Source organism: Grus americana, chromosome 4 (genome assembly GCF_028858705.1).
Source record: "Grus americana isolate bGruAme1 chromosome 4, bGruAme1.mat, whole genome shotgun sequence".
Classification (NCBI taxonomy): Eukaryota; Metazoa; Chordata; class Aves; order Gruiformes; family Gruidae; genus Grus; species Grus americana.
The window spans coordinates 1841987-1864123 of record NC_072855.1 but is presented as its reverse complement, the minus strand read 5'-3'; the positions used below and the strand labels follow the sequence as shown (position 1 = coordinate 1864123).

Sequence of the window (22137 nt, the reverse complement as noted above, 5' to 3'; positions counted from 1 at the left end):
GCCCATCTGGAGGTCCCACGTTGGGTGTGATGAATCCCACCTGACTCTGTTACGTGTTTGTGCAGCACCAGCGTTGTAGATCCCAGATCTGTGACTCAGGCTGTAGGCAGGGTGATGATAATAATAATACTCCTGCGGTTGTTTTCTTAGGGATGAATTTGCCTCGACAGCCGGTGTTCTTTGGCCTGCCCCTAGGAATTAAACTCATTAAGCTCTCCTTGTTGATGGCCCTTTTGCTTACGGTGGCCTGAGATTGAGGAGTACCTGCTCGTTGCTGGATGCTCTCCTTGACCTGTTTACCCTCATCCCACTTTGTGACCTGCGGGAAAGAGTTCACAGATTGGCTAAAGCAATTTCAAAACTGTAAAAAACAAACCCTCATTAGTTTCCTAAATCTAGTCCTCGTGTTGGGAATTTGGGAGATTGGATTTAAATCTATAGCAACATTTAATTTCATATTCACAGCGGGGTGGTTGCTGTAAGTGGAGGAGCGAGTTATCTGCAGCACCAAATTGAATCTGAAAGTAAAATGCTTTTATTACCGCTAGCCTCACAGCAGTGTCTCTCCCGGGCTCGGCTGCATCTTTTCTGTTTCAAAAGCTGCTGCTCTTCCACTTCATGGTCAAATCCTTCCATCAAACCTACAATGAGAGGCTGGAAACCCAAAAAACTGGTCATCTACACGGATGAGCCGTATCCAGGCTATAAATAACCCAAATCCATGGGGCAGCACCAGCAAAACCAGGCTTAAGACTGTCTTAGCTTTACTCTTAAAGCCACCAGGTTTAGACTGCTTTACAGTTTCTGGAGGCATTCAGATTTTGTAAATATGCATCCTAGAACTTGAAAAATGTAAAAAAAAAAAATCATTCAGTCATTTTTGAAGGGGGAGAAGATTAAGACAAAACCCTCGTTCTTCCCCCGACTAAGAAGAACCGCCGTGGCTCTCTTGGGCTCAGCGCTGGAGTTGTGGTGGCCGAGGAGAGGAGGAAGGGTTCCTGCTGAAAGCCTCCTGGGGCTCTGGAAATGCTCCATGGGTTTTGAAAGCCCCCACTCCGCTTATGCAGGGCTTACCCAGCAGTTGTGCTTCTCAACATCTTCCTCTCAGCCTCCAAAAAGACGAGATGCACTGCGGATGCATGTATAATGTAGCAGCTTGCAAAGTATGTTCTCCTATGCTTTTCTTTTCTTTTCTTTTTTTTTTTTATCTTTAAAGCCCCCAAATCAGTATTTGCTGGCAGGTTTTTGGCTTTGGCTGATTTTTTTTTTTTTTTTTTTTAAATTTTGCTGCATTTTTGGCTGCAAACTTTTTGGCCAGGCGTTGCTAAAGACTTCCATTTTCGGCCTAAAATTCCCAGTTTGGGGCTGTTGGGGTTTGTTTGCACGTTTGGGGTTTTTTGGATGAAAAAGAGAAAATATTGTGAGGGAGAGTAATTTGAAGACAGAAGTCATTCCCTGCGAATAGGTTTGTTTAATTAATAATCCCGGTTCTGCTTGAAACAAATTTTGATGGAAATTCTCCGACTATCACTACCATGCAACCACGCAGAAGCTGACGAGGCAGCGACTGTCCTCCGTGCTGTTTATATTAACATACGCAACGATTTAGATCCCTGCAAAACTGTGGAGAGCTCTGCATTATTCAAGTGTTGGAGGAGGCAACAAAAAACTGATCCATGGTTATAATAAACCGCCTGCTATCTCTTGTTTCTAATAATAGCTCCTTTACAGCTTAAATGTTTGCATTGGAGTGGGGTGGTTTGCACAGACCCTGGGAAGAGGAATGGATTGTGTTGGGCCACTAATATTTGGCTTTTTGTTAGCTGGGTGAGGACTCCAGCCCCGATGAGTTTTTGCTGGATGGGGAAGATGCCAGTGAACTGGGTAAAAACGCAGCTAGGGGCATTTGCAGAAGCACTGATGGGCTTTGCAGTGGTTTCTAGCTTGTCTTTTAGTTAGAAAGGGTTTAAACCTAAGGGTTAGGTTCAACCCTTCATTTAAACCCAACAATTGGGTTCAACTCAACGGCTGGGTTCAACCCTTCATATAAACCCAACGGTTGGGTTCAACTCAACGACTGGGTTCAACCCTTCATTTAAACCCAACAGTTGGGTTCAACTCAACGGCTGGGTTCAACCCTTCATTTAAACCCAACGGTTGGGTTCAACTCAACGGCTGGGTTCAACCCTTCATTTAAACCCAACGGTTGGGTTCAACTCAACGGCTGGGTTCAACCCTTCATTTAAACCCAACGGTTGGGTTCAACTCAACGGATTGGTTCAACCCTTCATTTAAACCCAACGGTTGGGTTCAACCCTTCATTGTATAAAAGATTGAATCCAACACAGCTAAACCCTACAGTGGGGGGCGGGTCTGGTTCTCAAACACTTCTGCATGGGAAGAGACTCCAGTCTGTCCCCCTGCAGAGCTCTGCTGCTGTCTGCAAGCTGTGGCATCTGCCCTGCCCCTTTGTAGCTAAATGTTTCTGCTTCTCTGTTTTGTTTTGTTTTGGTTTTTTTCTATTCAAAGGTGGGCCTTAATGTTCTGGTTCAGAGAGCAAACAAGTTTACCCCCGCCACTCGTCTCTTGATCCAGAGGTTTGTGCCGTTTCCTGCTGTCGGTAAGAAATAACGCCTTTTCTCTATATTTAAAGCGTTGGCTGTAAACCTTCCGGTGGCTAAAAGCCTCTGGGATGGACACCTAACTCCTGCCTTCCTGCTTTACACCATCGCTGCTGAGTCCCCTCGGCGCTGGGTCCCTGAGTCGGTGCAGGCAGCAGGATGGTGCAAAGCGGCGTTTCGGCAGGAAAACGATGCAAAGCTGCAGGCAGAGGCAGCTCACGAGGCTTTATCAAGCTGCACTTTCCACTTTTGAGCAGTTTATAAAATGATCGGCGTTGACTGCTCCTCGACCATCCAAATTCGAGAGCGTTTAATTTGCAAGATCTGGTTTGAATCATGTCAAACCAAAGCTTCAAATAAGCGGTAGCGTTGGGGTTTTTTTATAATAAAAATGCAATGCAGTGTTCCTACTCTGAATATACAGATTTCTAAGAGCCACTGATTAAAAAAAGACTTAAGCGTGTGAAGAATTAAGGCTGCTGCTGGCATGTTGTTGCACAAAATAAACTCTTCTGCATTTTATCAGCTAGCTGCTCGGTGTTTGAGGGAAGGGACATGCTGGACTCAGCCTTTGCTGAAGCCCATGGTTACAACATTTAGCAAATGATGAGTTATTTTAGCGGTGAAGAAATCACCAGTGGCGTTAGGGTAATTGTTTATATAAGCTTATTTATTTATAAAGATGGGGCAAAAATTGTCCAAGCATGGAGGAAATCAGTAAGCAAAGGGGTCTTGCTCGCTGCTGCGGGTCCTTTTTCAGCTGTGTTAATGCAAAACTTTCCTTTAAGCTTTTTCCTTTGCTGCGCAAGCGCCATGTCTTCAGAGCTTTGCTCGAGGATGCCGAGCCTCTTTACCTTGCTGTTGCTCTCGCAGTTTCTCTGGTCTTTCCGCTCCTTTTTTTTACAGAGCGCTGGTTGCTCTGACGCTCCAGCCTTCAGTTCTTGAGTTATTGGGGTTTTTTTTTCCCTGTTTTCTGCCAGAAAAACAGATGCTTGCCCTTCCTGCAGAGCAGACGAGGGTCTGTAGGTTCCACTCGATCCTGTTTGTGAGCACTTTGTTTGTGCAGAGGGGATCCGTGGACATTGTTACTGTTTTCCCGGAACTTTCCTGGAATATATTTTTAGAGGGTTTCAGCTTTCTTTTGATTTTTATTACCAGGAGGGCACTAGAGGTGAGTGCAAGACCCAGGAGGCAGCTCCGAGGCTGGCTTTGAGTCAGAGATGCACGTGGGAAGTCGTTGCCACCAGGTTGCTCTATTTTCATACCAAGGTGTAAGGAGAAAGAGGTTACGCTTGTGTCAGCATTGATGGAGGACCCATAATTAAATTGTTTAGCCCGTAATTAATTCTCTAGTTCTTATTTTATTTGTGTACTGTCATGCTTCATTATGTGCCAGGACATCAGGAATCCTCCCACTAATTGCTGTTTTGTGGTTTTGAAAGCTGCGAGTTACTGGTTTGCAGACCTGGGCAAACCGTTTAATTAAGACGCGTCTTCCCGTTGCTTTTGAACCGCCAGCCCCCAGAAAAAGGGCAGAATTTCACCATTTCTACGTGAAAAGCCAGATGCTGGTGTAAAGCTCTTGCTCCACTACCATTAAGCAGTTTTCCCCTGGCCCTTCCTTGCGTCCCTCTCCCACCGACCTCGGCTGAGCTGTGCTGGTTGAGAGCAGCTGGAAAACTGGAGGGACGCATCAAAGCTTTGCGGTCTCTCATCCCAAGGGGCCATGTGAGATGGAGACTTGGGGAGGTGCAGCTACTGCTCAGGTGAAAGACAGCCAGAGTCCCAGCAGGGATGTCAATAAAGAGTCTTGTAAAGCCTTGGGAAGCTGAGGTAGGCACTGGGAAAACTGGTCTATGGGTCTTACTGCCCTCAGAGATGCTCCACGTGTTGTGTCTGTCTTCTCTGGGTCATGTAACAGTTGTCTTTGCCTGATAAACTAAACCATATGCTGCCTGTAGGGCGTATTTAGCATAAGTAGTTCCTCCTTGAAATCCACTTTCACCATGGGACCCCGAGATGAGTGCAGGGCATGGGGATGTATCTGCAGGGGCCTCCAGACCTCACTCGTGATAACACAGACTGCGGGCAGTTAGGAGAGCACCCTGGCAGCTGGTGCAGACTCCGATTGCTCCGATCCCCACATCACAGCTGGTGGCACTGGAGCAGGGTGCCAGGAGGTCAGGCTGTGCCCTCACCCTCCACCAAAAGTAATTTGCAGTAGCCGAAAATCACAAGTTGTCCAAAATATCCTCCCCAGCCCCAGGGGATGGATCCAGGAAACCAACCCAGGTGGAACAGCTCATGGAAGTGGCCAAGGCTCTGCACAGGCCATGGCTGGCTTGATGTAAAAGGGGTCTGTGCTTGATGTTGGCCACCCTGAAGCATCATCTGGGTAGTGAAGTTGTTCTCCATGAAGGTTTTCAGTGCAGGAGAAGGGAAGGAGTGTGTTAGTGCTGTGTTGTGGAGAGCCATGATTCCCAAATTTGAGCAAGAAGGGGCTTGACCCTTTCCTGGAGATGCAGGTGATGAAGTATATCAATGCCCAGGGTTATTGCAAGGAACCCAATTTACCCGCTTCGTCCCAAGCGCTGGGTGTGGATAGCTGTCACAAAGGTAAGGGGCATCGCTGGCGATGGTGTGCTTTATACTGGAGATGTATGTGGCTAAAAAACCCACAGAAAAACCCAAAGGTTGCATCCCAAACCTGATCTGAAGGAAGTTAAAGCTGGTAGGGAGATACCCATTAGATGGAGGAGAGGAGGATGAAGGATTTCTTCTTGGGCTTTTTTTTTTTTTTTTTTTTGTGGATGGGGTTAAAACTGTTAAATGTGTTTAGGTTTATTTAGCATGTGGAGAGCACCCCAGTTTAGAAAGGATATATATATACACATACAGAAGTAGGGTAGTGGGTTGCTTTTGTATCTGAACTCAGTTTCCAATATGTCACTGTTTTCACAGAAGTAGTTTCCAGGCTATATTACCACATTTTTTATTTCCAAATTCTGAACATCGAATTGTCTACACATTTACTTATTTATTTCTCATTCCCCTCTGTGTTTGAGATGTCCATAAAATCCAAGTTTACCCATAATTAGCAGCATTTTCTGCTTTCTCGGATAGTAGAATGGGAGCAGCCAAGACAGTTGCTTGTCTCAGACAGATGGGCTGGAATCAGGTTTTGAATTTGGGACTTGGTCAGTGAAACCCTAAGGGGTTCCATGAAACCCTTGGTCAATGAAACCCTAATGGAGAAGCATCTAGCTGTGGTGGGAACTTCAGGTCTGGACACCCCATCACGAGCCTCCCAAAACCCTTGTGCTGGTGCATCCTGACTTGGCCAGAGCATCTCTGATTTTCTATGTTCAGTCTTGACTGAAAGCTAGAAGGACAGCGCATGTGAGTGTTAAAAAAGAAAAAAAAAAAAAGAGGGGCTAAACTTGCTTTAAATGAAATGCCTGTTTTCTTTTTGATCTTGGATTAAGGAGCTGTTAGCTGTGGTAACACAGATATTTTGATAGATGGGAAGAGTGGTCCGGTAGTTTGAATATTAAAGAGAGAGACAGAGTGTGCGTGTGTGTATGTTCCTCTTATTCCTGAGTGTAAGGAGCATTTGTCACCACAAATCATCTTTGATTGCAGAGAGCTGCATTCGTATAGGGCTCACCCACCCACCACCCTCAAAAAATTAGACATTTGTTATATGACATGAATTGAGATTAATTAGCGAATATTAACCCATCAAGCAGTACAGAAACACATTTTTGGAAGCGGTGGTACTTGCAGCAACAGTGGGTTTGTGTTAGTTCTGGTTGGAAAGTTTGCAACAAAATGTGATAAGGAGGGGTTGCTGGAAAATGCCAGTTTATCAAAACCAAAACTTTTACAGGAATTAATAGCTTTTATTTGGAAAAATTTAAGAAGTGCCTGTACCCTGGAGAGGAGCTGTACTTGCGAAGGATGTTTCTCAACCCCAACTCTAACACGTTGCTCGAGGAGCAGAACTTGGGGGTCATCTCGAGAAGGCTACAAAAGCCCCAGGCTGGGCAAGGGGGGGTGTCAGAAAGGGTCCCAGACCTGCCCCCACCTCCACCGCGAATGCAGGGCTGTGGTTTGTGAGATGTCACTTGGGAACCAGAGTCCTCCAGAGCGCTGCTGGTTTGTGTTGCCGTTCGGAAAAATACTGTTAAAGCAAACAAGTGGATCTCTAATAGAAAATAAGTCCACAGAGCCATTTTTTCCACTAAAACATGTGAAATAAGGGCAAACAGTCAGCAGGACCCCTATTAATGGGATACATGTCCATGGGAACAGCCCAACCTTGTCTTACTTGATTAAAAAAATATAATTCCATCCTCTTTAAGAGCTCAGATCTAAGCTGTCCTTCATAGCTCGGTGAAATCCCTCGCAGTGTATTGCCACGATACCTGCTAAAACCTATTATTTAAGAAGAATTTGTCCACTGGCTTAGTGAGGGCAGTTAAGACCATCTCTGGGATGTACCATCAGAAGAGGCAGCTGTCAATCAGCGGTGGCTGGTTGGCCAAGACCAACTGGCAGCCCAGTGCAAGGATGTGTTTTGACTTAGTGGATGGAAATGTCGGGCGAAGGATCTACTGTGGGAGCTGGGAGCATGTGCGAACACCAACATCTGGAAATGCCGGTTTTTCTTTGCATCGATATGTTTCTGATCGTGGCAGCAGATCCCTTTGCAAGTAAAAGAAAATGACTTGATTATTATTCTCCTCTTAAGAATCACACCTTTGTTTTGGTGTAAGAGTGGCTCCTTGAGCTGCAGAAACTTCTTGGCAGATTGATGCAAGCAAAGCTGAAGGGCTGTCACGACAAACATTTGGTATTGACCAGGGCTGCGCTGCTAATCATCGTGCTTGTCTCATCCTCAGCTAGTGCCAATATCTGCAACGTTGTCCTGATGAGGCACACGGAGCTGGAAGAAGGAATTGATGTTTTGGACAGTAACGGAAACATCGTCGGGTCTTCCAGAATTGCTGCAAAACACGTATGTACCTGTGATGGTCCTGGCGAACGCTCGGGTGAGCTTGTACACAACGGGCCTTCGGGCTCTGCGAATCCCACAGCCGTAGGAATCGATGACTTGAAAGAGCTAGAAATAGATGAGCTTTACCCATCATGCAGGAAAAACAAAGTGGTAAAACTCAATGGCTGCTTTATACCCAGGCATGCAGTTGCGTAGCCGCAAAACTGAGCGTGCTGGTGGACACGGGCTCACGTCATCCAGGCAAGTGCCTTGATGGCTTGGAAGGGCGCAGACTGACATCAGGAAGATCCTGTACGACTCTGATACATTCACAGCCTTAGGATTTCTTTGTGGAAACTTGTAAGCTGTTCATGTTGAATACGAAGGAAAGATAACTTACACCTTTTTCTAAATGAGGAAGACTTCATTTTCGAGCCGAGTAGCTTTTTAACCCTTGCCGTGTCAAAGCTGCATCACCAATTGCCAACCAAAGCTTTGTGAGGGTAGCCAGATGTCTTCATCCTCGTCCTAACACCTGGCTTGTTTTCCCCTGTAACCTTCTACTCTCTGCCATCTGCCTGCAATTATTCCCTTTTCTTCCTTTCTTACATAGTTTTGTCTTCTGAGCATCATCTGATTGTCTGAGGCATGTTGTTTCCAAGTGGGCTTTAATCTGAAATGTAAAGCATGTACCGAAGCACACGCCCAGGCAGAGGAGTTAATAATATAATGCTTGGCATTTCTCTCGCTCCTTCTGTCCAAGGCTCTTAAGGCACTTCATAGACAGCAATTAATGTACAGATTTACAGTCCTCAGCAAGAAATGGGAGATCTCTAATACATCTCCATATTGTTGTTTAACAGGGAGCTTAAAACAATCTGTTGAAGGGCTTGGAGATACTTATTTGAGTCAGTTTTCCTCACTTACATTAACTAGCTTCAGGACCCAGCTTCCCCTCTCCATCCGAATGGTCGAGGGGAAGACAGACAACATAGAAAATAATATTAAAAGTGAAGGTATTGTAAGTGTGATTTAGGTGGAGTTTAAACATCAAATTTGGGACTTCTGACAACTTCTGCTCAGCTGCCATTTAATCCTGACATTTTTTCCTAGTACTGGGTTTTGTCATGTAAAATTTGGTAGATCCTTAGTGTGACACATCTGCACCTCTCCGAGACCTTCTCCAGTTTGGAAGGAGGGAGTGCTCCCAAGCCTGTGCGTGTGCATGAGTTTCAGCATTTCCATCCAAGATCTATGGTATCTTCTGCCTAGGTCTGCCAAAGCCCCACGTGTGGTCGCAGTGCTTGGGACATCCCAAGGGTGGGTGCTGGCAAAGGTGATTGGAAGAGGTACATGAAAACACAGTGGTGCTTAAACACCTTGATAGAGCACCCATGATCTTCTCTAGGTCTCATCTCAGGGTAACTCATACGTGTCATGCTCCCAAGCTGTTCTGTTTGCTGCTTCCTGGTGAATCTTGCCAGGGAGAAAGCACCAGCAGAGGGACAACTGTAGCTCCACGGTTGGGCGTCTTCCTGGGAGAGGAGAGCCCTGTGTGTTACGATGCTTTGCAACCAACCACCAGCAATTAACAAACAGAAACGAGTCTCGGAGCAGGCAATAAGGTGCTGCGTTCCCCCAGCACGTAACTGAAATTGAAACTCGGTTAAGGGAGGAAGAGTTGAAGCTTCTGCTCAGCCCAATCGGAGATATTTCACCTTACAGCACCTTCCAGGCAGCTGTTTAGGCTCTTTCTTCCTCCAGGCAGCACTAACATGTTTGCATAGGGGTATGATGAGATGTTGGAGCACTTTTGGTCACATAATTTGAAATCAGGGAAGCTATTAGATGTCTCTGTTTATTCCACTGGATTTGTGACCAAGCGTGGGCTCCAGCCCATCGTTTGTAGCCACGGAGCAAAAATAGGTTGTGTACAAGTAGCTGATAGCGAAGTTGAAAGTGTGTGTTGATACATTCATTCCCGTATGCAACAGAAGAAAGGCCAGCCAAACCATTTCCGTGCCCAGACGTTGATTGCTCAGTGCAGGTACCTCCTGAGATTTGTTTTAAATGTCTTGGGTTTGTTTGTTTTTCCTTTTCAGGCACTGCTAGAAACGGCCCTGACTAGAGTGGTCCTGCCAATGCCTATACTGGTTCTACCTCCAATTATTATGTCCATACTGGAAAAGTAAGTGTTGGGTAATATGAAGGGGGGGACTTTTCGAGGGGATGGGAGAAAAGATCCTCAGTAGGTGTTAATCATTGATATTTCTTAGCATTGGTGCATCAAAGACTTTTTTGGCTTATTAAAATATTCATGTTCTGTAATTTTGGACCATTGTTATAGGTTGTTAAAGCGTTATATTGATGTAGTTATATATTGATACGGTTGTTTTAAATAATTTTTGGAGACCCCAGCAGTTTCAATAACCCTATCCCTAGGTCAGTGTGAGCCAAACCTCTCAGAATTCAGTGGAAAAGTGTCCGTAAGTTTTCAGTCCTCCATTCAAACATTAGAGCTGCCACATGGGGTCAGACTAAAGGTCTTGGCTCGTGTTCGGCCAGCGATCAGGACCGTAGGGACTTGCTGACCATGCGCCCCATCCAGACCGCCGTGGCCACTGTTGGACTTGCTTGTGCCCTGTTTGAACTCACGTGTACTTTCCTTCGATAACACCCTGTGGCTTGGGCTGCCCCAGAAGAATATATGCTTCGCATACTCTGCAGAAATTCGCTTTCCGTCACTGTTTAAGCCGGAATCTCTCCTGGCACATGTCTCCGTGGAGCATCAGCGTTAGGAGAGTTGGCAGGAAAGGGCAGGGTTATTATTTCATGTCCAATTATCTCCTAGCAGAGTTCTTAACAGCAAAAAACCCCCAAACTGCCCTGTCCATTGGCTGTTCTCTCACCTTGCTTTCCAACACCTCTGCTTTTCCTTCTGCCCAGAGATGCTGTGAGCCTATTTGGAGCTGTTGGGTGCCTACGGGACACCCGTGAGCGGCTCATTCGGTGTGAATGATCCATGGGGTGGGGATCACCTTCCCAACTTCTGGAGACTGATTAGTGCATTGAAAGATGGGGTTGCTAAAGGGCTTGCTACCTTTGTCCAGCTGGCCAAGCTGGAAGCACTCTTTAAACAAATTTGTTGATAGTGGCTGCTTTAAAGCACTCCACCGACAAAGTAAATAGCAATTAGTACGATTAGGGATTGACCCATAGCTTTGGTTAGCCTTGTTTACCCTTGTCGAAACACCCCTGGGCCATTTCCCTTAACGGAAGGGTCAGGGCTGCTTCTGTAAATTTGGAGCCTGAGTTTTAACGTGTAAATTTAAAAATGTAGATACAGTCTGGTACTCCTCTAGCACCTAGAGGCTCTCACCAAGCTCGGTACCTCCCATGGCCTGGGTGTGGGAAGAAACAGGGCAACAAACTCTGTTTTGGGAATTCTAAAGTAAGTTCTTTCAGCCTTTTTGGCCAAAATATATTGTTTTCCTCTCTTTTTCAAAGGGACTGTAGTTCCCTGCGGCAGGGCACAGTTTTGGTGACACTTTCTGCAAGCTACCGTCTGGAGACGGCTGCTGGAGACACATAAGGACACGGGGTAGATTCCAGTCCCCCTAATTTTGTGCAAAGCATTTGATTTTCCCTTCGTGCTCCTCCTTGACAAAAGCTCTGCAGCCTCTTTCCTGCTCCAAGACCCCGTGTCACCCACACGGTCCTCCAGCCCATGATCTACCCGCAGGAGAGGTGCTCAGGGGTGACCGTGTCTTACTCTGGAGTAACTACCTTCCTCTGGAGTACCTTACTCAGGGCTTGCTCAAAGTTCTGTGTAAGAAGAACAGGGATCGTCACTTATCTTTGTACCCCGGCGTCTTGGCAGCTTCCCTGCTTCAAATTCAGACGCGTGATTCTAGCCTTTATAATCCCATCAAAGCTGCTTTGCTGTTGTCAGTCGAGAGGACTCCTGTTTTCATCTGTCCACATGCCAGACACTTCAGAAATGCCACCGATTTGTGATGTTCGTACTATGGAGCTCTTTCTTTCCGCCTGTCACACTGGGGCTTTGCAACGAGGTGGCTGCGTGTGTTACCGTCGGCTTGACATGGGCACTGGTTCCAGTTTAACCCTGCCGCGGTGATTAGCTCACCCAGGGAAGATCACCTCAGAGGACAGACTGTTTTATCCCTGTAATTCAGAGGATCTTTGCTGTTCTGGTTATCACCGTGAACAGACAAAAATCTTTACGTGCAAAAATTCAAAATTTGTAGAAAACTGGTTTATAAATGACTGTCTTCCATTGGAAGCGCTGAGGATCATCATGGGTCTTGCTAAGCATCCACAAGCGTAAATAAAACAAATAGTAAAATTTGCTTTGTACTTGGGGGTATCATAACTTCTTGTATTAACAGAATGAGTTTTACTAAGTGCCCCTGTGCAAGACTTACCGAAACTAATTTTATCTGTCAAGCAAATGTGGAAATACAGGAGATTGTCTTTAAAAAATCATCATTTTAATTAATAGAAAGACTTAATTCAGGTTTGCGAGAGAATACCTTCCTTCCCACCCCTCCCAAATGAAACTCTGTAGATCTAAAAATATCTAGGCACTGCTTTTGTCTGCCTAAATTCTCCTTAGAGCTTTGTGCCTACTGTTTCATTCTCCATCAAATATCTTTGGATTCCTGGGAGCCTGCGAGTGAGACGCAGCGGGGATAGGGAGTGGGGCGCGCTTTGGCCACGCGGCTAGAGGTGGTGGTGTCGCTGTAGGAAGCATCCACCTGACGTGGAGAGCATCCCTTTCCAGAGCTGAGGGATCTTCAGGCCAGGAATCGACTCAGAGATCTTTTAAAGTGGTTATTGAAGGACACAGTCTGAGGTGAGACCTCATTTTGGATAAAAAACTCGGAGCATTTGGTGAAAAGTTTAACTTTTTCAATTTAGTAGACTTTTAGTTGGGCTAGGGTGTTTTTAATGGGCGTCATGTCAAGGCATGCTTTATCAATTTATTTATAGAAATCCTTACAGTGTCTATAAATGAGAAAGCTGAGAGTGACGGCTTATTATTTGGAGGCTGGAGAGCTGGAATCAGAAGTCGCAATCTGGATCCTCTACTAAGTCTTTTGCATTCGGGGTTGTGGCGAAGGAGGAGAGCGATTCTCCTGCCTTGCGTTTACGTCCGGGTGGAAGTGGGTGACAGTGCCGCAGTGGGGTGGGAGTCGCACCACCCCAGGAGCAAGCTACGTGCACCCAGCAGCGGTTTTCAGATTCATGGAAAACTTGCTCCCTCGTTTTCATCTCGGTATTCGAAAAGTTTATTTTAAGTGGCCAGTTCCTGGTCGTCGTCTTTCCACTTGGATCCAGGTCTTTCCTCTCTCTCAGCCATCTCTCCATCTGCATGTTTTAACTCCCCCAGCTGCCTCTCTCGTCTCTTGTGCCATTTTTTTCAGCTCTCTTGGCTTCTCTCGTCTCTTTGCCTGCTGTGTATTTTAACTCCCAGGGCCGCCTTCTCTGCTCTCCAAGTAATTCAATGTTACCTCCCACTGCTGAGCTCCGCAGCGCGCCATTCTTTCCCCATGTTTCATGCATTTCCTGCTGCTTGGACGCTCTGTTGAAGCAGCTAACATATAGAATCAATGTTTATTTTGAGACTACATATGCCATGCGGGGAACACGGTGTCAGTTATTTTGTGCAGATGTATTCTCATTTAAGTTTTATAAATAATATCTATGTTGGCAACTTTAATACGGAAAAATATTGGTTTCACATCGTCTACAAGACGAAGACGACTCATCTATGGGATGTAGCTGACTTTGGAGCAGACAATGGAAACTTCGTTAGTACCTTCATGTCACGGATGTGTGGGGACGACTACAGCCCCTGCACGAAGTTGGACTTCTAGTCCCTCAGATATTTCCCTTTATTCAGATGCTTCTGTGAATCCCTTTATCTGGTAGTCATGATGAAATCTGGGAAATGGCGCAGGTTTCTCCCAGAAAGCACCAGTTACACAGCCATCATCCAAGACTTCTCCAGAGTAGTCTTTGTCCAACTCCCAACTCCTTGCAGAGTTGAAGCCACGGCTGGTCTATGTGTAGACCGCCCAGGTCTGTGTGTAAGTGCAACCTCAGGTTCCCCCGTAGGCTGAGCTCTGTGGTGGGAGACCCCAAATACAGTGGTTCACATGGTGGACAAGCAGACCATGGCTCAGTCCACCAGCAATGTCTGCTGTGGACACTGTGAGCTAATAGCTGGCAGTGGAGATTGAAGAATAGAAGAACATAAGCTCTTTTTATCTCCTTCTCCTAAAGTCTCTTCTCTGCCTCACAGTACAAGCCACCTCAGAGGGTCTGAAGTGCAGCAGAAGGTCTGAGGATGGGCTCCAAGAGCTCATGTATGCCAGGCTAGACAAGAGGAGACCCTGGAGCTGACTGTGCAGTGTTTATGGAGCAGAGACAAAGGTGAACCTGTGGGCAATGGGCAAGAGCTGAGAGAGAAGTGGGGAGCAGAATAGTTGTGTCCATGAAAGAGGAGTGTTTCTACTCTTCCTTCTTCTCCACATGATCCTGATCTTGTGGTAGAGCTGCCCCAGCATGTCAGCATCCTCACGCAGCAGTTGTCAGGGCTGTTTTCCTGTAAAGCTCATCACATTAGGACACTCCCAAGCTGGATCAACGTTACAGAGCTGCTCTGGCTTAGGTAAGTCAGTCTAACTATGAAAAATGGATTCTTTTGATGGATAGCCAGTGCCCAGCCCATGGTTTTGTGGTGCTGGGAGGGAGTTTTCTTCAGCTTGAACCATGTTTTTTCACTGCAGAAATGCATGTGAGGTAGGAAGCCCTCCTGGACCTCGTGTTCATGGCCTTTTGCTGGAGATACTCTCCTTCTGACAGCGTGTGCAGAACGTTTCCTACAGGGGCTCTTCCTCCCCTGAAGTGCAAAGTCTCTCCGTCCAGCTAAATCCTTGCTGAAGTTTGTTTAAACTCAACAGCTGCCAGCAGTGACACCTTAAACTGCTGTGGCTGTTTCCCGAGTAAACATTGAAACTGCTCCTTTAATTATGTCAATCAAGCACAAAAATCCCCCAACCTCATTCTGTTTGCATCTGCTGTGTCCTCTGGAGGGGGCACTGGGTCTGTAGCCAAGAGCAGGAGATGCTCCTTGGTGAGGACAGTGGTGGCCTGGCTGGACAGGACAGCAGACAGAGCTACTGGTCGCTGGAAGAGCTCAGGTTTCCCAAAATGAGTGAGAAAAGCTCAGAAACACCCTCTGCAGATAGCGGAGAGACCTGACGGGCTGTCCGGAGCAGAGATGCGGTACAGTGCTGGCTCTGGGAGGTTCTCGGCAGAACTGGGATCTGGGGTAGGACAGCCACCCACCCAAAGCTGGCTTGCACAGCAGAGATGTGTTTCAAGCCCTGGGCTCTGAGGAGCCCGGGGCGCCTTGGGATAGCCAGAGCTTCAGCCTCCAGCGCTTTTCTCACCCCGCCGGCATCCTCGACGTCTTGCGATGTATGTATTAGCTTTGAACCTGTTTATACCAAATGCTACAGAAACCCCACAGAATCTGTCAGCTGGGAGACTTTGGTTAACTCCTGTCATATTTAGTTTAGCATCTGACACCTCCTTCTAGACAAATACAGCTCTGGTTCACTGAACCTGATAACTCCTTTTTAGTACAGCAACTGACTTCCATATGGAATAAATTACAGTACCTCTTGAAAAACGCCAGAGGCAGCTGCCAAATTATGCAAAATTTAAACCACTAATGAACAATGTGATGAAAGTTGAATGAAGGTGTATTTACAAGATCTACAACACACTGTCTCTGCGGAGCAGATGTACTGTCTGTACAAGTATGCGTGTGTCTGTGTATATACCTACGTACATGCACACTCATGCATATTGAAATGTTATCCGTAAGGTCTAGCTGGTTTAGGTATATCCGTTAACAGTAGGCGCTACCTAGGATCAGTAAGGCAGAAGCTCCTCGGGGTGTTATTGCCTTTTCTCTGTCTGCCGGGCAAATTTTATGAAAGCAAATTGCAGGAAGAATAAGCATTAGGGGGGCTGGGAGGGGGGGTAAAGAGACAAATCTTTTTTTAAAAAAAAAAAAAAAGAAAAAAAGAGAAAGGAGGAGGGAAGTATTGCAGAAACGCATGTTCTTTGCCACCCAAAGGTCGAGGTAGAAACACGGATCACTCATACTAGCGAGGCAGAGCATTGGTGCCAAAAATTTGCCTTATGAAATGATAACAGTAAAAGATGCATATTATGGTCTTCCTGCAGATTTCCCATGTGAGACCTTCTCTTGGTGCAAACTTTTCAATCCCACCTGAGCGCCAGGGTTTAGTTCACCGGAGCCTGGCCGGTCCCGTCCTGTGTACATGGTGACAGTCTGTCCATCTGCTGTTCTCGTAGCAGAACAGCTCCCAGTACTTCTGCAGAGTTACTGGTAGGGTAAGATGCTACTTGCCCTTGTGACTATAGCAGTCTGCTTCAGAAGATGCCAATGGCAAAGTTGGGCTGTCAGGAGGATTAAAAGTCCAGGCTTTCCCTGATCGAACCCCTTGGCAGAGCGCACAGGACAGTGTTGTAAACTAATTCACTCTTCAACAAATGGATATTAATTTTATTTATTTTTAATCTGCTATAATACTCTGTAATTAAACCCTCTGGAAACATCTAATCATTCACTTCCGATGGGGGGCTAATGGGTGAAAAGAGGGGTTTTGATTGCTTTTGACAGCTAACGAAATGCAGCAAGCAATGTTTAACTTAATATTCTTCTGAGATCTGTGTCGAGAGCAAAGATCTTGGGGACAGAAGAAAAGTGGACCTCTCGACTAATTATGAGTCATTTATTCTGAACCACACAAATTTTAGAATCTGAATCCCAATTAAGACATTACACTACATGTGTTAATTAGTCCCCTCTCCTTTTTAAATCAAGCCGTAACTCTTCTTAATTAGGAGGTTAGCCATGGTAATTTGAACTGGCCTGAGTCTGAAGCGCTCCTGGAAATCACACCTGGGGGCTGTACCGGGGATCATTTTAAATTGGTTGAGTTTTTACTTGGGTGATTACAAGGTCCCCAACAGGGCAGTAATTAAAGAGGGTGCAGCTTCCAAATTAAGGTGTCAGGGGTGGTATAAGCAGTGATGTCTTGGTTCTAAACTGTGCTCCGGGGATGCTGGTCATATGATTTTCTCCGCGAGGGCTCTCATGGATCATGACAGCTTAAGCAGGAGACTAAATCAGTTCCAGCAGTTGCCCCTCTGCATCCCAGGGACTAGTTATCACAGCTCATGGATGGCAATTCTCGAACGTTGCATTTGTTAAAGAGCGTGGAGCAAGGTAACTTGCTTTCCTGATTTGGACAAAACATTTGTGGACTTCTGCAGGAGTCTTTTAGGTTATATCGTGCTCTGTGCAAAACAAAGTAGCTAAATATTGGAGAACAGAAGCTTAGCTTTCACAGCATAAATTGATAGGATCAACTCCGTCTCGATAGCTTATTAGTGAGGAGCTGAGATATTGGAGGAGTTAAGGCTCTGGATCTTGTTTTCCTTCCCCACTTCCCCCAAACCTTCTCAAGATGAAGACAGCTTTTAGCAAGCTTTGCTAGCGAAGGGTGAAGAGTCTGAATGTTCAGACACACAGACAACGTTCAGCAGGGTAACAAGTTCCCACACATCAGCTGCTCCGTTATAATTCATCAGGTGCGTGTTTGTAGCCTGCAGTAAACGTGGAGTAGACGGGGGTTGAGGTAATCTGTTATCTTGCATTGGCTGCAAGCACGGGCTGCACGGGGAGACGTGCCTGCAAAAACACTTGTGCGTGCGCCAGAGCGGGCTAGCGGTGTGCCCTGATGTGGGAAGGGTTGCTTGTCTTGGTTTTGGTAGGCACCTCGTGAATGGTGCGCACTGGATTAGGACTGCTTTTTCAAAATCCCGGCGATGGTAACCGCAGTGATGTTTAGCGGGTAGCGTAATCTGGTTGTACCTTCCTTGACCAAAAGAGAGCTCCTCTGTTACCACCCCAGAGGAAAGGCATTGAGTAGCAGCTCTTTGCCCATGTTTGATGGCAGGACGCCGTGACGCATCGGCATCCTCAAGATCAGGATGGACAGAGGGGAGATGCACGTTGGGACTAAGGCCATAGCGATGACCCAGCAGCAAATCTGCTGACTTTACATTGCTAGTATACACTGAATATTCAAACAAAACTCACTATCGAGTTGCTGGTTTCTATTCCCAGTTGTTTCAGACCAGTAGAAGAAAGTTGAATGACAGGTGTCGTTTTGGCATAAATAGCTCCAGAACAAACGCCTCAAGAATTACATTCTTCCCCTTAACATTCATAAACTGTCTGAGGTCCCATATCCTGGCATATACTTAACATGCCACCTTCTACCAGCTAAATGTTGTCCCTGTCACTGGGTGTTAATGGCATCAGAAGGGTCACTTGATGGGTCATTATCAGAACCTGACCTTGGGGTATCTTAAAGTGTCTGCTGTTAACAAGTCTTGAGCTCATAAATATCCCCTGGGGACAGCGACTGTTAAAACATCCTTATCACCCACTCTGCAGATGTTTGGTTTTTAACAAATTAAGGTATCGTCAAGTTTACTACTTTATTACTCCATTAACAAAGTCATGTGCCTTTTTCAGTACCTACCTCACAAAGTTCACTATAGCTCTCAAGAGTCTGATTTCCTTCTGGTCACTCAACGTAGTTTCCAAAGCCCTAATGCAGGTGACACCTGCATGTGGCCAGATGACCTCGTGTGCTGTTTACTCCAGTGTGAGATGGTTTGAAATGGGGGGAGTGTGTGTGAAGTGAGCCTGTTGTTGTGAGCTCTTGGGTTGGCGTGGGCTGCGTAACCCCAGTAGATGCAAAAGCATGGTGTGCAGGGTTGGGATCTTTTGTGGGTGAACTTGTTGTTGACCTGCTAAGAAGGAACCTAGACCAGTTAGGGAGAGGGAGACCAGTGGGTCTGGGTGAACACCAGTGTCCTTTTTGATGATGGCATGCACTCACATGGTCTATAAAATGGTTTAACGAAGCCTTTCCTTTCCAGAACATCATTCCTGAGGTCCCGTCCCCGGATGATTCTCCCAGTCCAAAGCCTTGTGTGCCTCGCTGCCTTTGGCCTGGCCCTCCCCTTGGCCATCAGTCTCTTCCCGCAGATGTCCGAGGTCAGTACATGTCTGGTCACTGCAGTGGGATATCTCAGAGGGGCTTACCAATGCCATTGCTTTTTTGGCCTTCCTGGATAGTGGTCTCATTCCTATGGGGCCTCCTCCATTTTTCGATGAAGTTGATTGCTGTCTTCCTCACTTTAACAAGTGCAGATGGTTCTGTTAGACCCTCCTGTTAACGCGTGCTAGTATAGCAGAGATTAATATCACACGGCTTTTCCATACTTCTAACCAGCGTTTGGACCATGTGGTGGGATGTACCTTCTAAGCGAACAGAGGAAGAACTGAACAGAGGAACCTTTGTTCCACCCAGCAAACGCACATTTTACAGACAAGGGATGGTCACGTGTGATCCTCCTCCCTTCCATTGCATCCGTTGTTCTCCCACAGGGATGGTCTGCTCCATGTGAAGGACATCTAGTAGTCAAAACACCAGGGATCAGGAGGACAGCCAGGTTGGAATAAGGCTTTTTTTTAAATCTATGAGGATAATGTTCTGCCTGCTGGATCACCAGTCAGAGGAGTGTCTCAGCTGGCACAGTGGGTATGCTGTCCCTCTTCAGTGATACCCAGGTCAGGTCTGGTCAGATCACACGTCAAGGGATGATGGTGTTTCTGACTGATGACTTCTGCTCTGAGACTCCAGCTGGGTTTGTCCTATCTTGCTGGGGACATGAGCTCAGTCAGAACGGAGCTGCACCAGGGAGAGCATGGTTCAGCTCATCCTCTCCCATGACAGTGGTGTTTCCTTGGTGTTAACATAGTGGAAACAAGTCTTTGCCCATTAAGCAAAGAGCCTGGGATATACGTTTGATGTGGAGGTGCTTTCCTAGAACTTCTTTGAAGGTTTCTGCCTTTTCATCTTCTGGCCTGGCTCTGGGAAGACACAGCCTGGGGGTGAACAGAGGAAAACTAGCCAAGGAAACGGGCAGAATGACTGATGAAATCACTCATACCTAAGTTAGTTGAACAAATTGCTAAGCTGTATTTATTTGTAAGTCATTAATTTTGAACATTCGCTGTTTGGAACTTCTGGATTTGCAGATTGTAAATTTGTAGATTTACAGGGAGGGTCACTATTATAAAGTGATAAAACCTCTATCAAACAGAGCAAAGGGCTTTGCTGGAGCTTTTTTTGTGTCAACCTGAACAGTTGATCAGAAATAAATATCACTGGATAAATATCCAGTCTCTACTGGGTAACTCATGTTTTCGGTCTGGATGGGTTTATCCATGACTTCTAGCCAGGGAATCTTGTTGTACACTTGTCTGCTAGACTGAAAAACGTGTTACAAATTTTTTGTTGTCCTTCTAGCTGTTTACAGGCTGAGATAAAACTGTCCCTTAATCTCCTCTTTAAAAAACTGCATATATCTCAATCTTGGAGTCTCTTGCTAAAAGACGTGTTTTCTGAAGCTTTAATGATTCATATGGCTCTTCCTTAAACTTTTTCTAATTAGTCAACATCCTTTTTGGAGCACTTCCATAAGAACCAGACACCGTATTCCAGTAAGAAGTTGCACAAGTACCAGTTGCAGGAGCAATGTGATTTGCCTGCTTCTACTTGAATTCATACATCCACAGAGCGTGTTAGTCATTTTGGCATGAGCTCAACCTCAGCTCCTTGTCCATCAGTTTTTTGCTGTGATCTCAAGTTTTGCTCAGAGGTTTTGGTCGTGAAAGGCTGAGGAGCATTTCCAGGTCTCACACCCGTTCAAGGTACATCCTGAGTGTGTTCAAAGTTCCTGTTGAAAGGAGACTTGGACACAGAGCATCCCTTATGCTCCTGTTTCCAGGGAAAGGAGCTTCACTCACCAGAAGGTAGCCATGGCCTTTCCCGGGAGGTCTCCTTTCAAGATAATCAGAGAAACAAGACCACAGGAGGTACCACCAACCTCATTTACCCCAAAGGTGACATTGCCACATGGTGCCCCGTGCCATAGATACACTATTTGCATCCAGAGGCAATTTTATGTTTGTCCATAGCACGTTGCACACTGACTTCTTTTCCACATATCTAGAGGCCTCTGTATCAGTGACCTGGGCTCTTAATTAATTACCGCTTTCCCAGACTTTGTGTCATCTCAAGCCTTAAGCAGCAGACATTGCATATTTTCTCCCTTCTCACTGACGACGCACATGTTTAATAGTGTTGGCCAAACCAAACCGCTCTTTCAACATAGGAAGCTCACCCTACAATTCTGTTTTGAAATTTAGCATTTTGTACATTTCCAGTATTTTCTGTAGGCATCGCTTAGCATGGGCTTCTCTGAAATAGTAAGTGCCTTCCCAGGTCAGTGGCAACTAAAGTTTTGGTACCAGAATTTGAGGCATTCAAAGTTAAACACTTTGGGCTCTACAAAAATAATTATTCATTGCCGTAGTTTCTTTGTCTAAAAATGAAGCTCACAAGGTCTTTTTGCCTCTTGCATTTTAGCTTTATGGGTGACAGATAATTTATAATGTATAGTATCTGATCTTGCAGCATGAAAAATTGTGTTGATGCTAACAGCTGAATGAATTCTAGCCCGCAAGGAAAATTAAGGTCTGGCTTCCTTCAAAGGATATTCAGATTGCAGGCATCAGGCAATACTGAAACCATATAGCATCACTTGAAAATGACCTTCTAAAAGCAGATGAAATGTTATCTGCAGTGTAAACATGAATCAGCGCTGATTAGTAGATCAAACAGAATGACGTGCTCTCTGCCCACGCTTCATGTCAATGAAAAGAAACCATTACAGCTGGTGGTATAGCTCATTACCTACTGGGATCTCCGCTACACTGAAGTTAGCTCCACGCGCACAGCTGGACCTCACATCTGTTGACGCCAAGGAATCGGGTTCTCCGTAGCAGCCTGGTCTGATCAGTCTTCCAGGTCCGTTTGCATTCATTATCAATGTGTGTGTCTAAAGGGCATTCCTCCCATTCTGCAAAATCTCGTTGGTGGTGACTGTGGGGATGCTCAAGAGAGCAGAGCAAGTGATTTATCTGAAACAATCTCTCCAGAGCCACTTCTTCACAGTCTTGGATAGGAAATCTGAGTTTCCTTGCAAAGAGCATTTCTCAGAATGTGTGACTTCTTGGTCACTCATCACTGGTCCATGAGCTTGTCAGATAACCAAGTTAATTGACTTTGAGTGTTTGAACATTGACCTCTCTCCGTGTGCATATGCACGTGTCTATGTATGCATGTGTGTATTTGCTTTTTCTCATAACCGCGGCAGGTGAAGCAGCTATGAACATAACCCGACTGAGATGATGCTGTTGTAATGAACACTACCCAGGGAGGAAATTATTAACAACAAGATGTA

At 45.9% G+C, this 22137-nt stretch overlaps 1 protein-coding gene across 5 annotated transcripts in view; it reads left to right on the top strand.

Moving 5' to 3' along the window:
- SFXN5 (sideroflexin 5) overlaps positions 1-22137 on the top strand; it is a 98749-nt gene that overhangs the window by 59202 nt on the left and 17410 nt on the right. For all 5 annotated transcript variants that reach the window (XM_054825749.1, XM_054825750.1, XM_054825747.1 and 2 more), the window contains exons 10-13: positions 2530-2620; positions 7526-7641; positions 9723-9808; positions 18703-18820. In XM_054825749.1, the coding sequence (XP_054681724.1) occupies positions 2530-2620; positions 7526-7641; positions 9723-9808; positions 18703-18820 (411 nt within the window). The remainder of the gene's footprint in view (positions 1-2529; positions 2621-7525; positions 7642-9722; positions 9809-18702; positions 18821-22137) is intronic.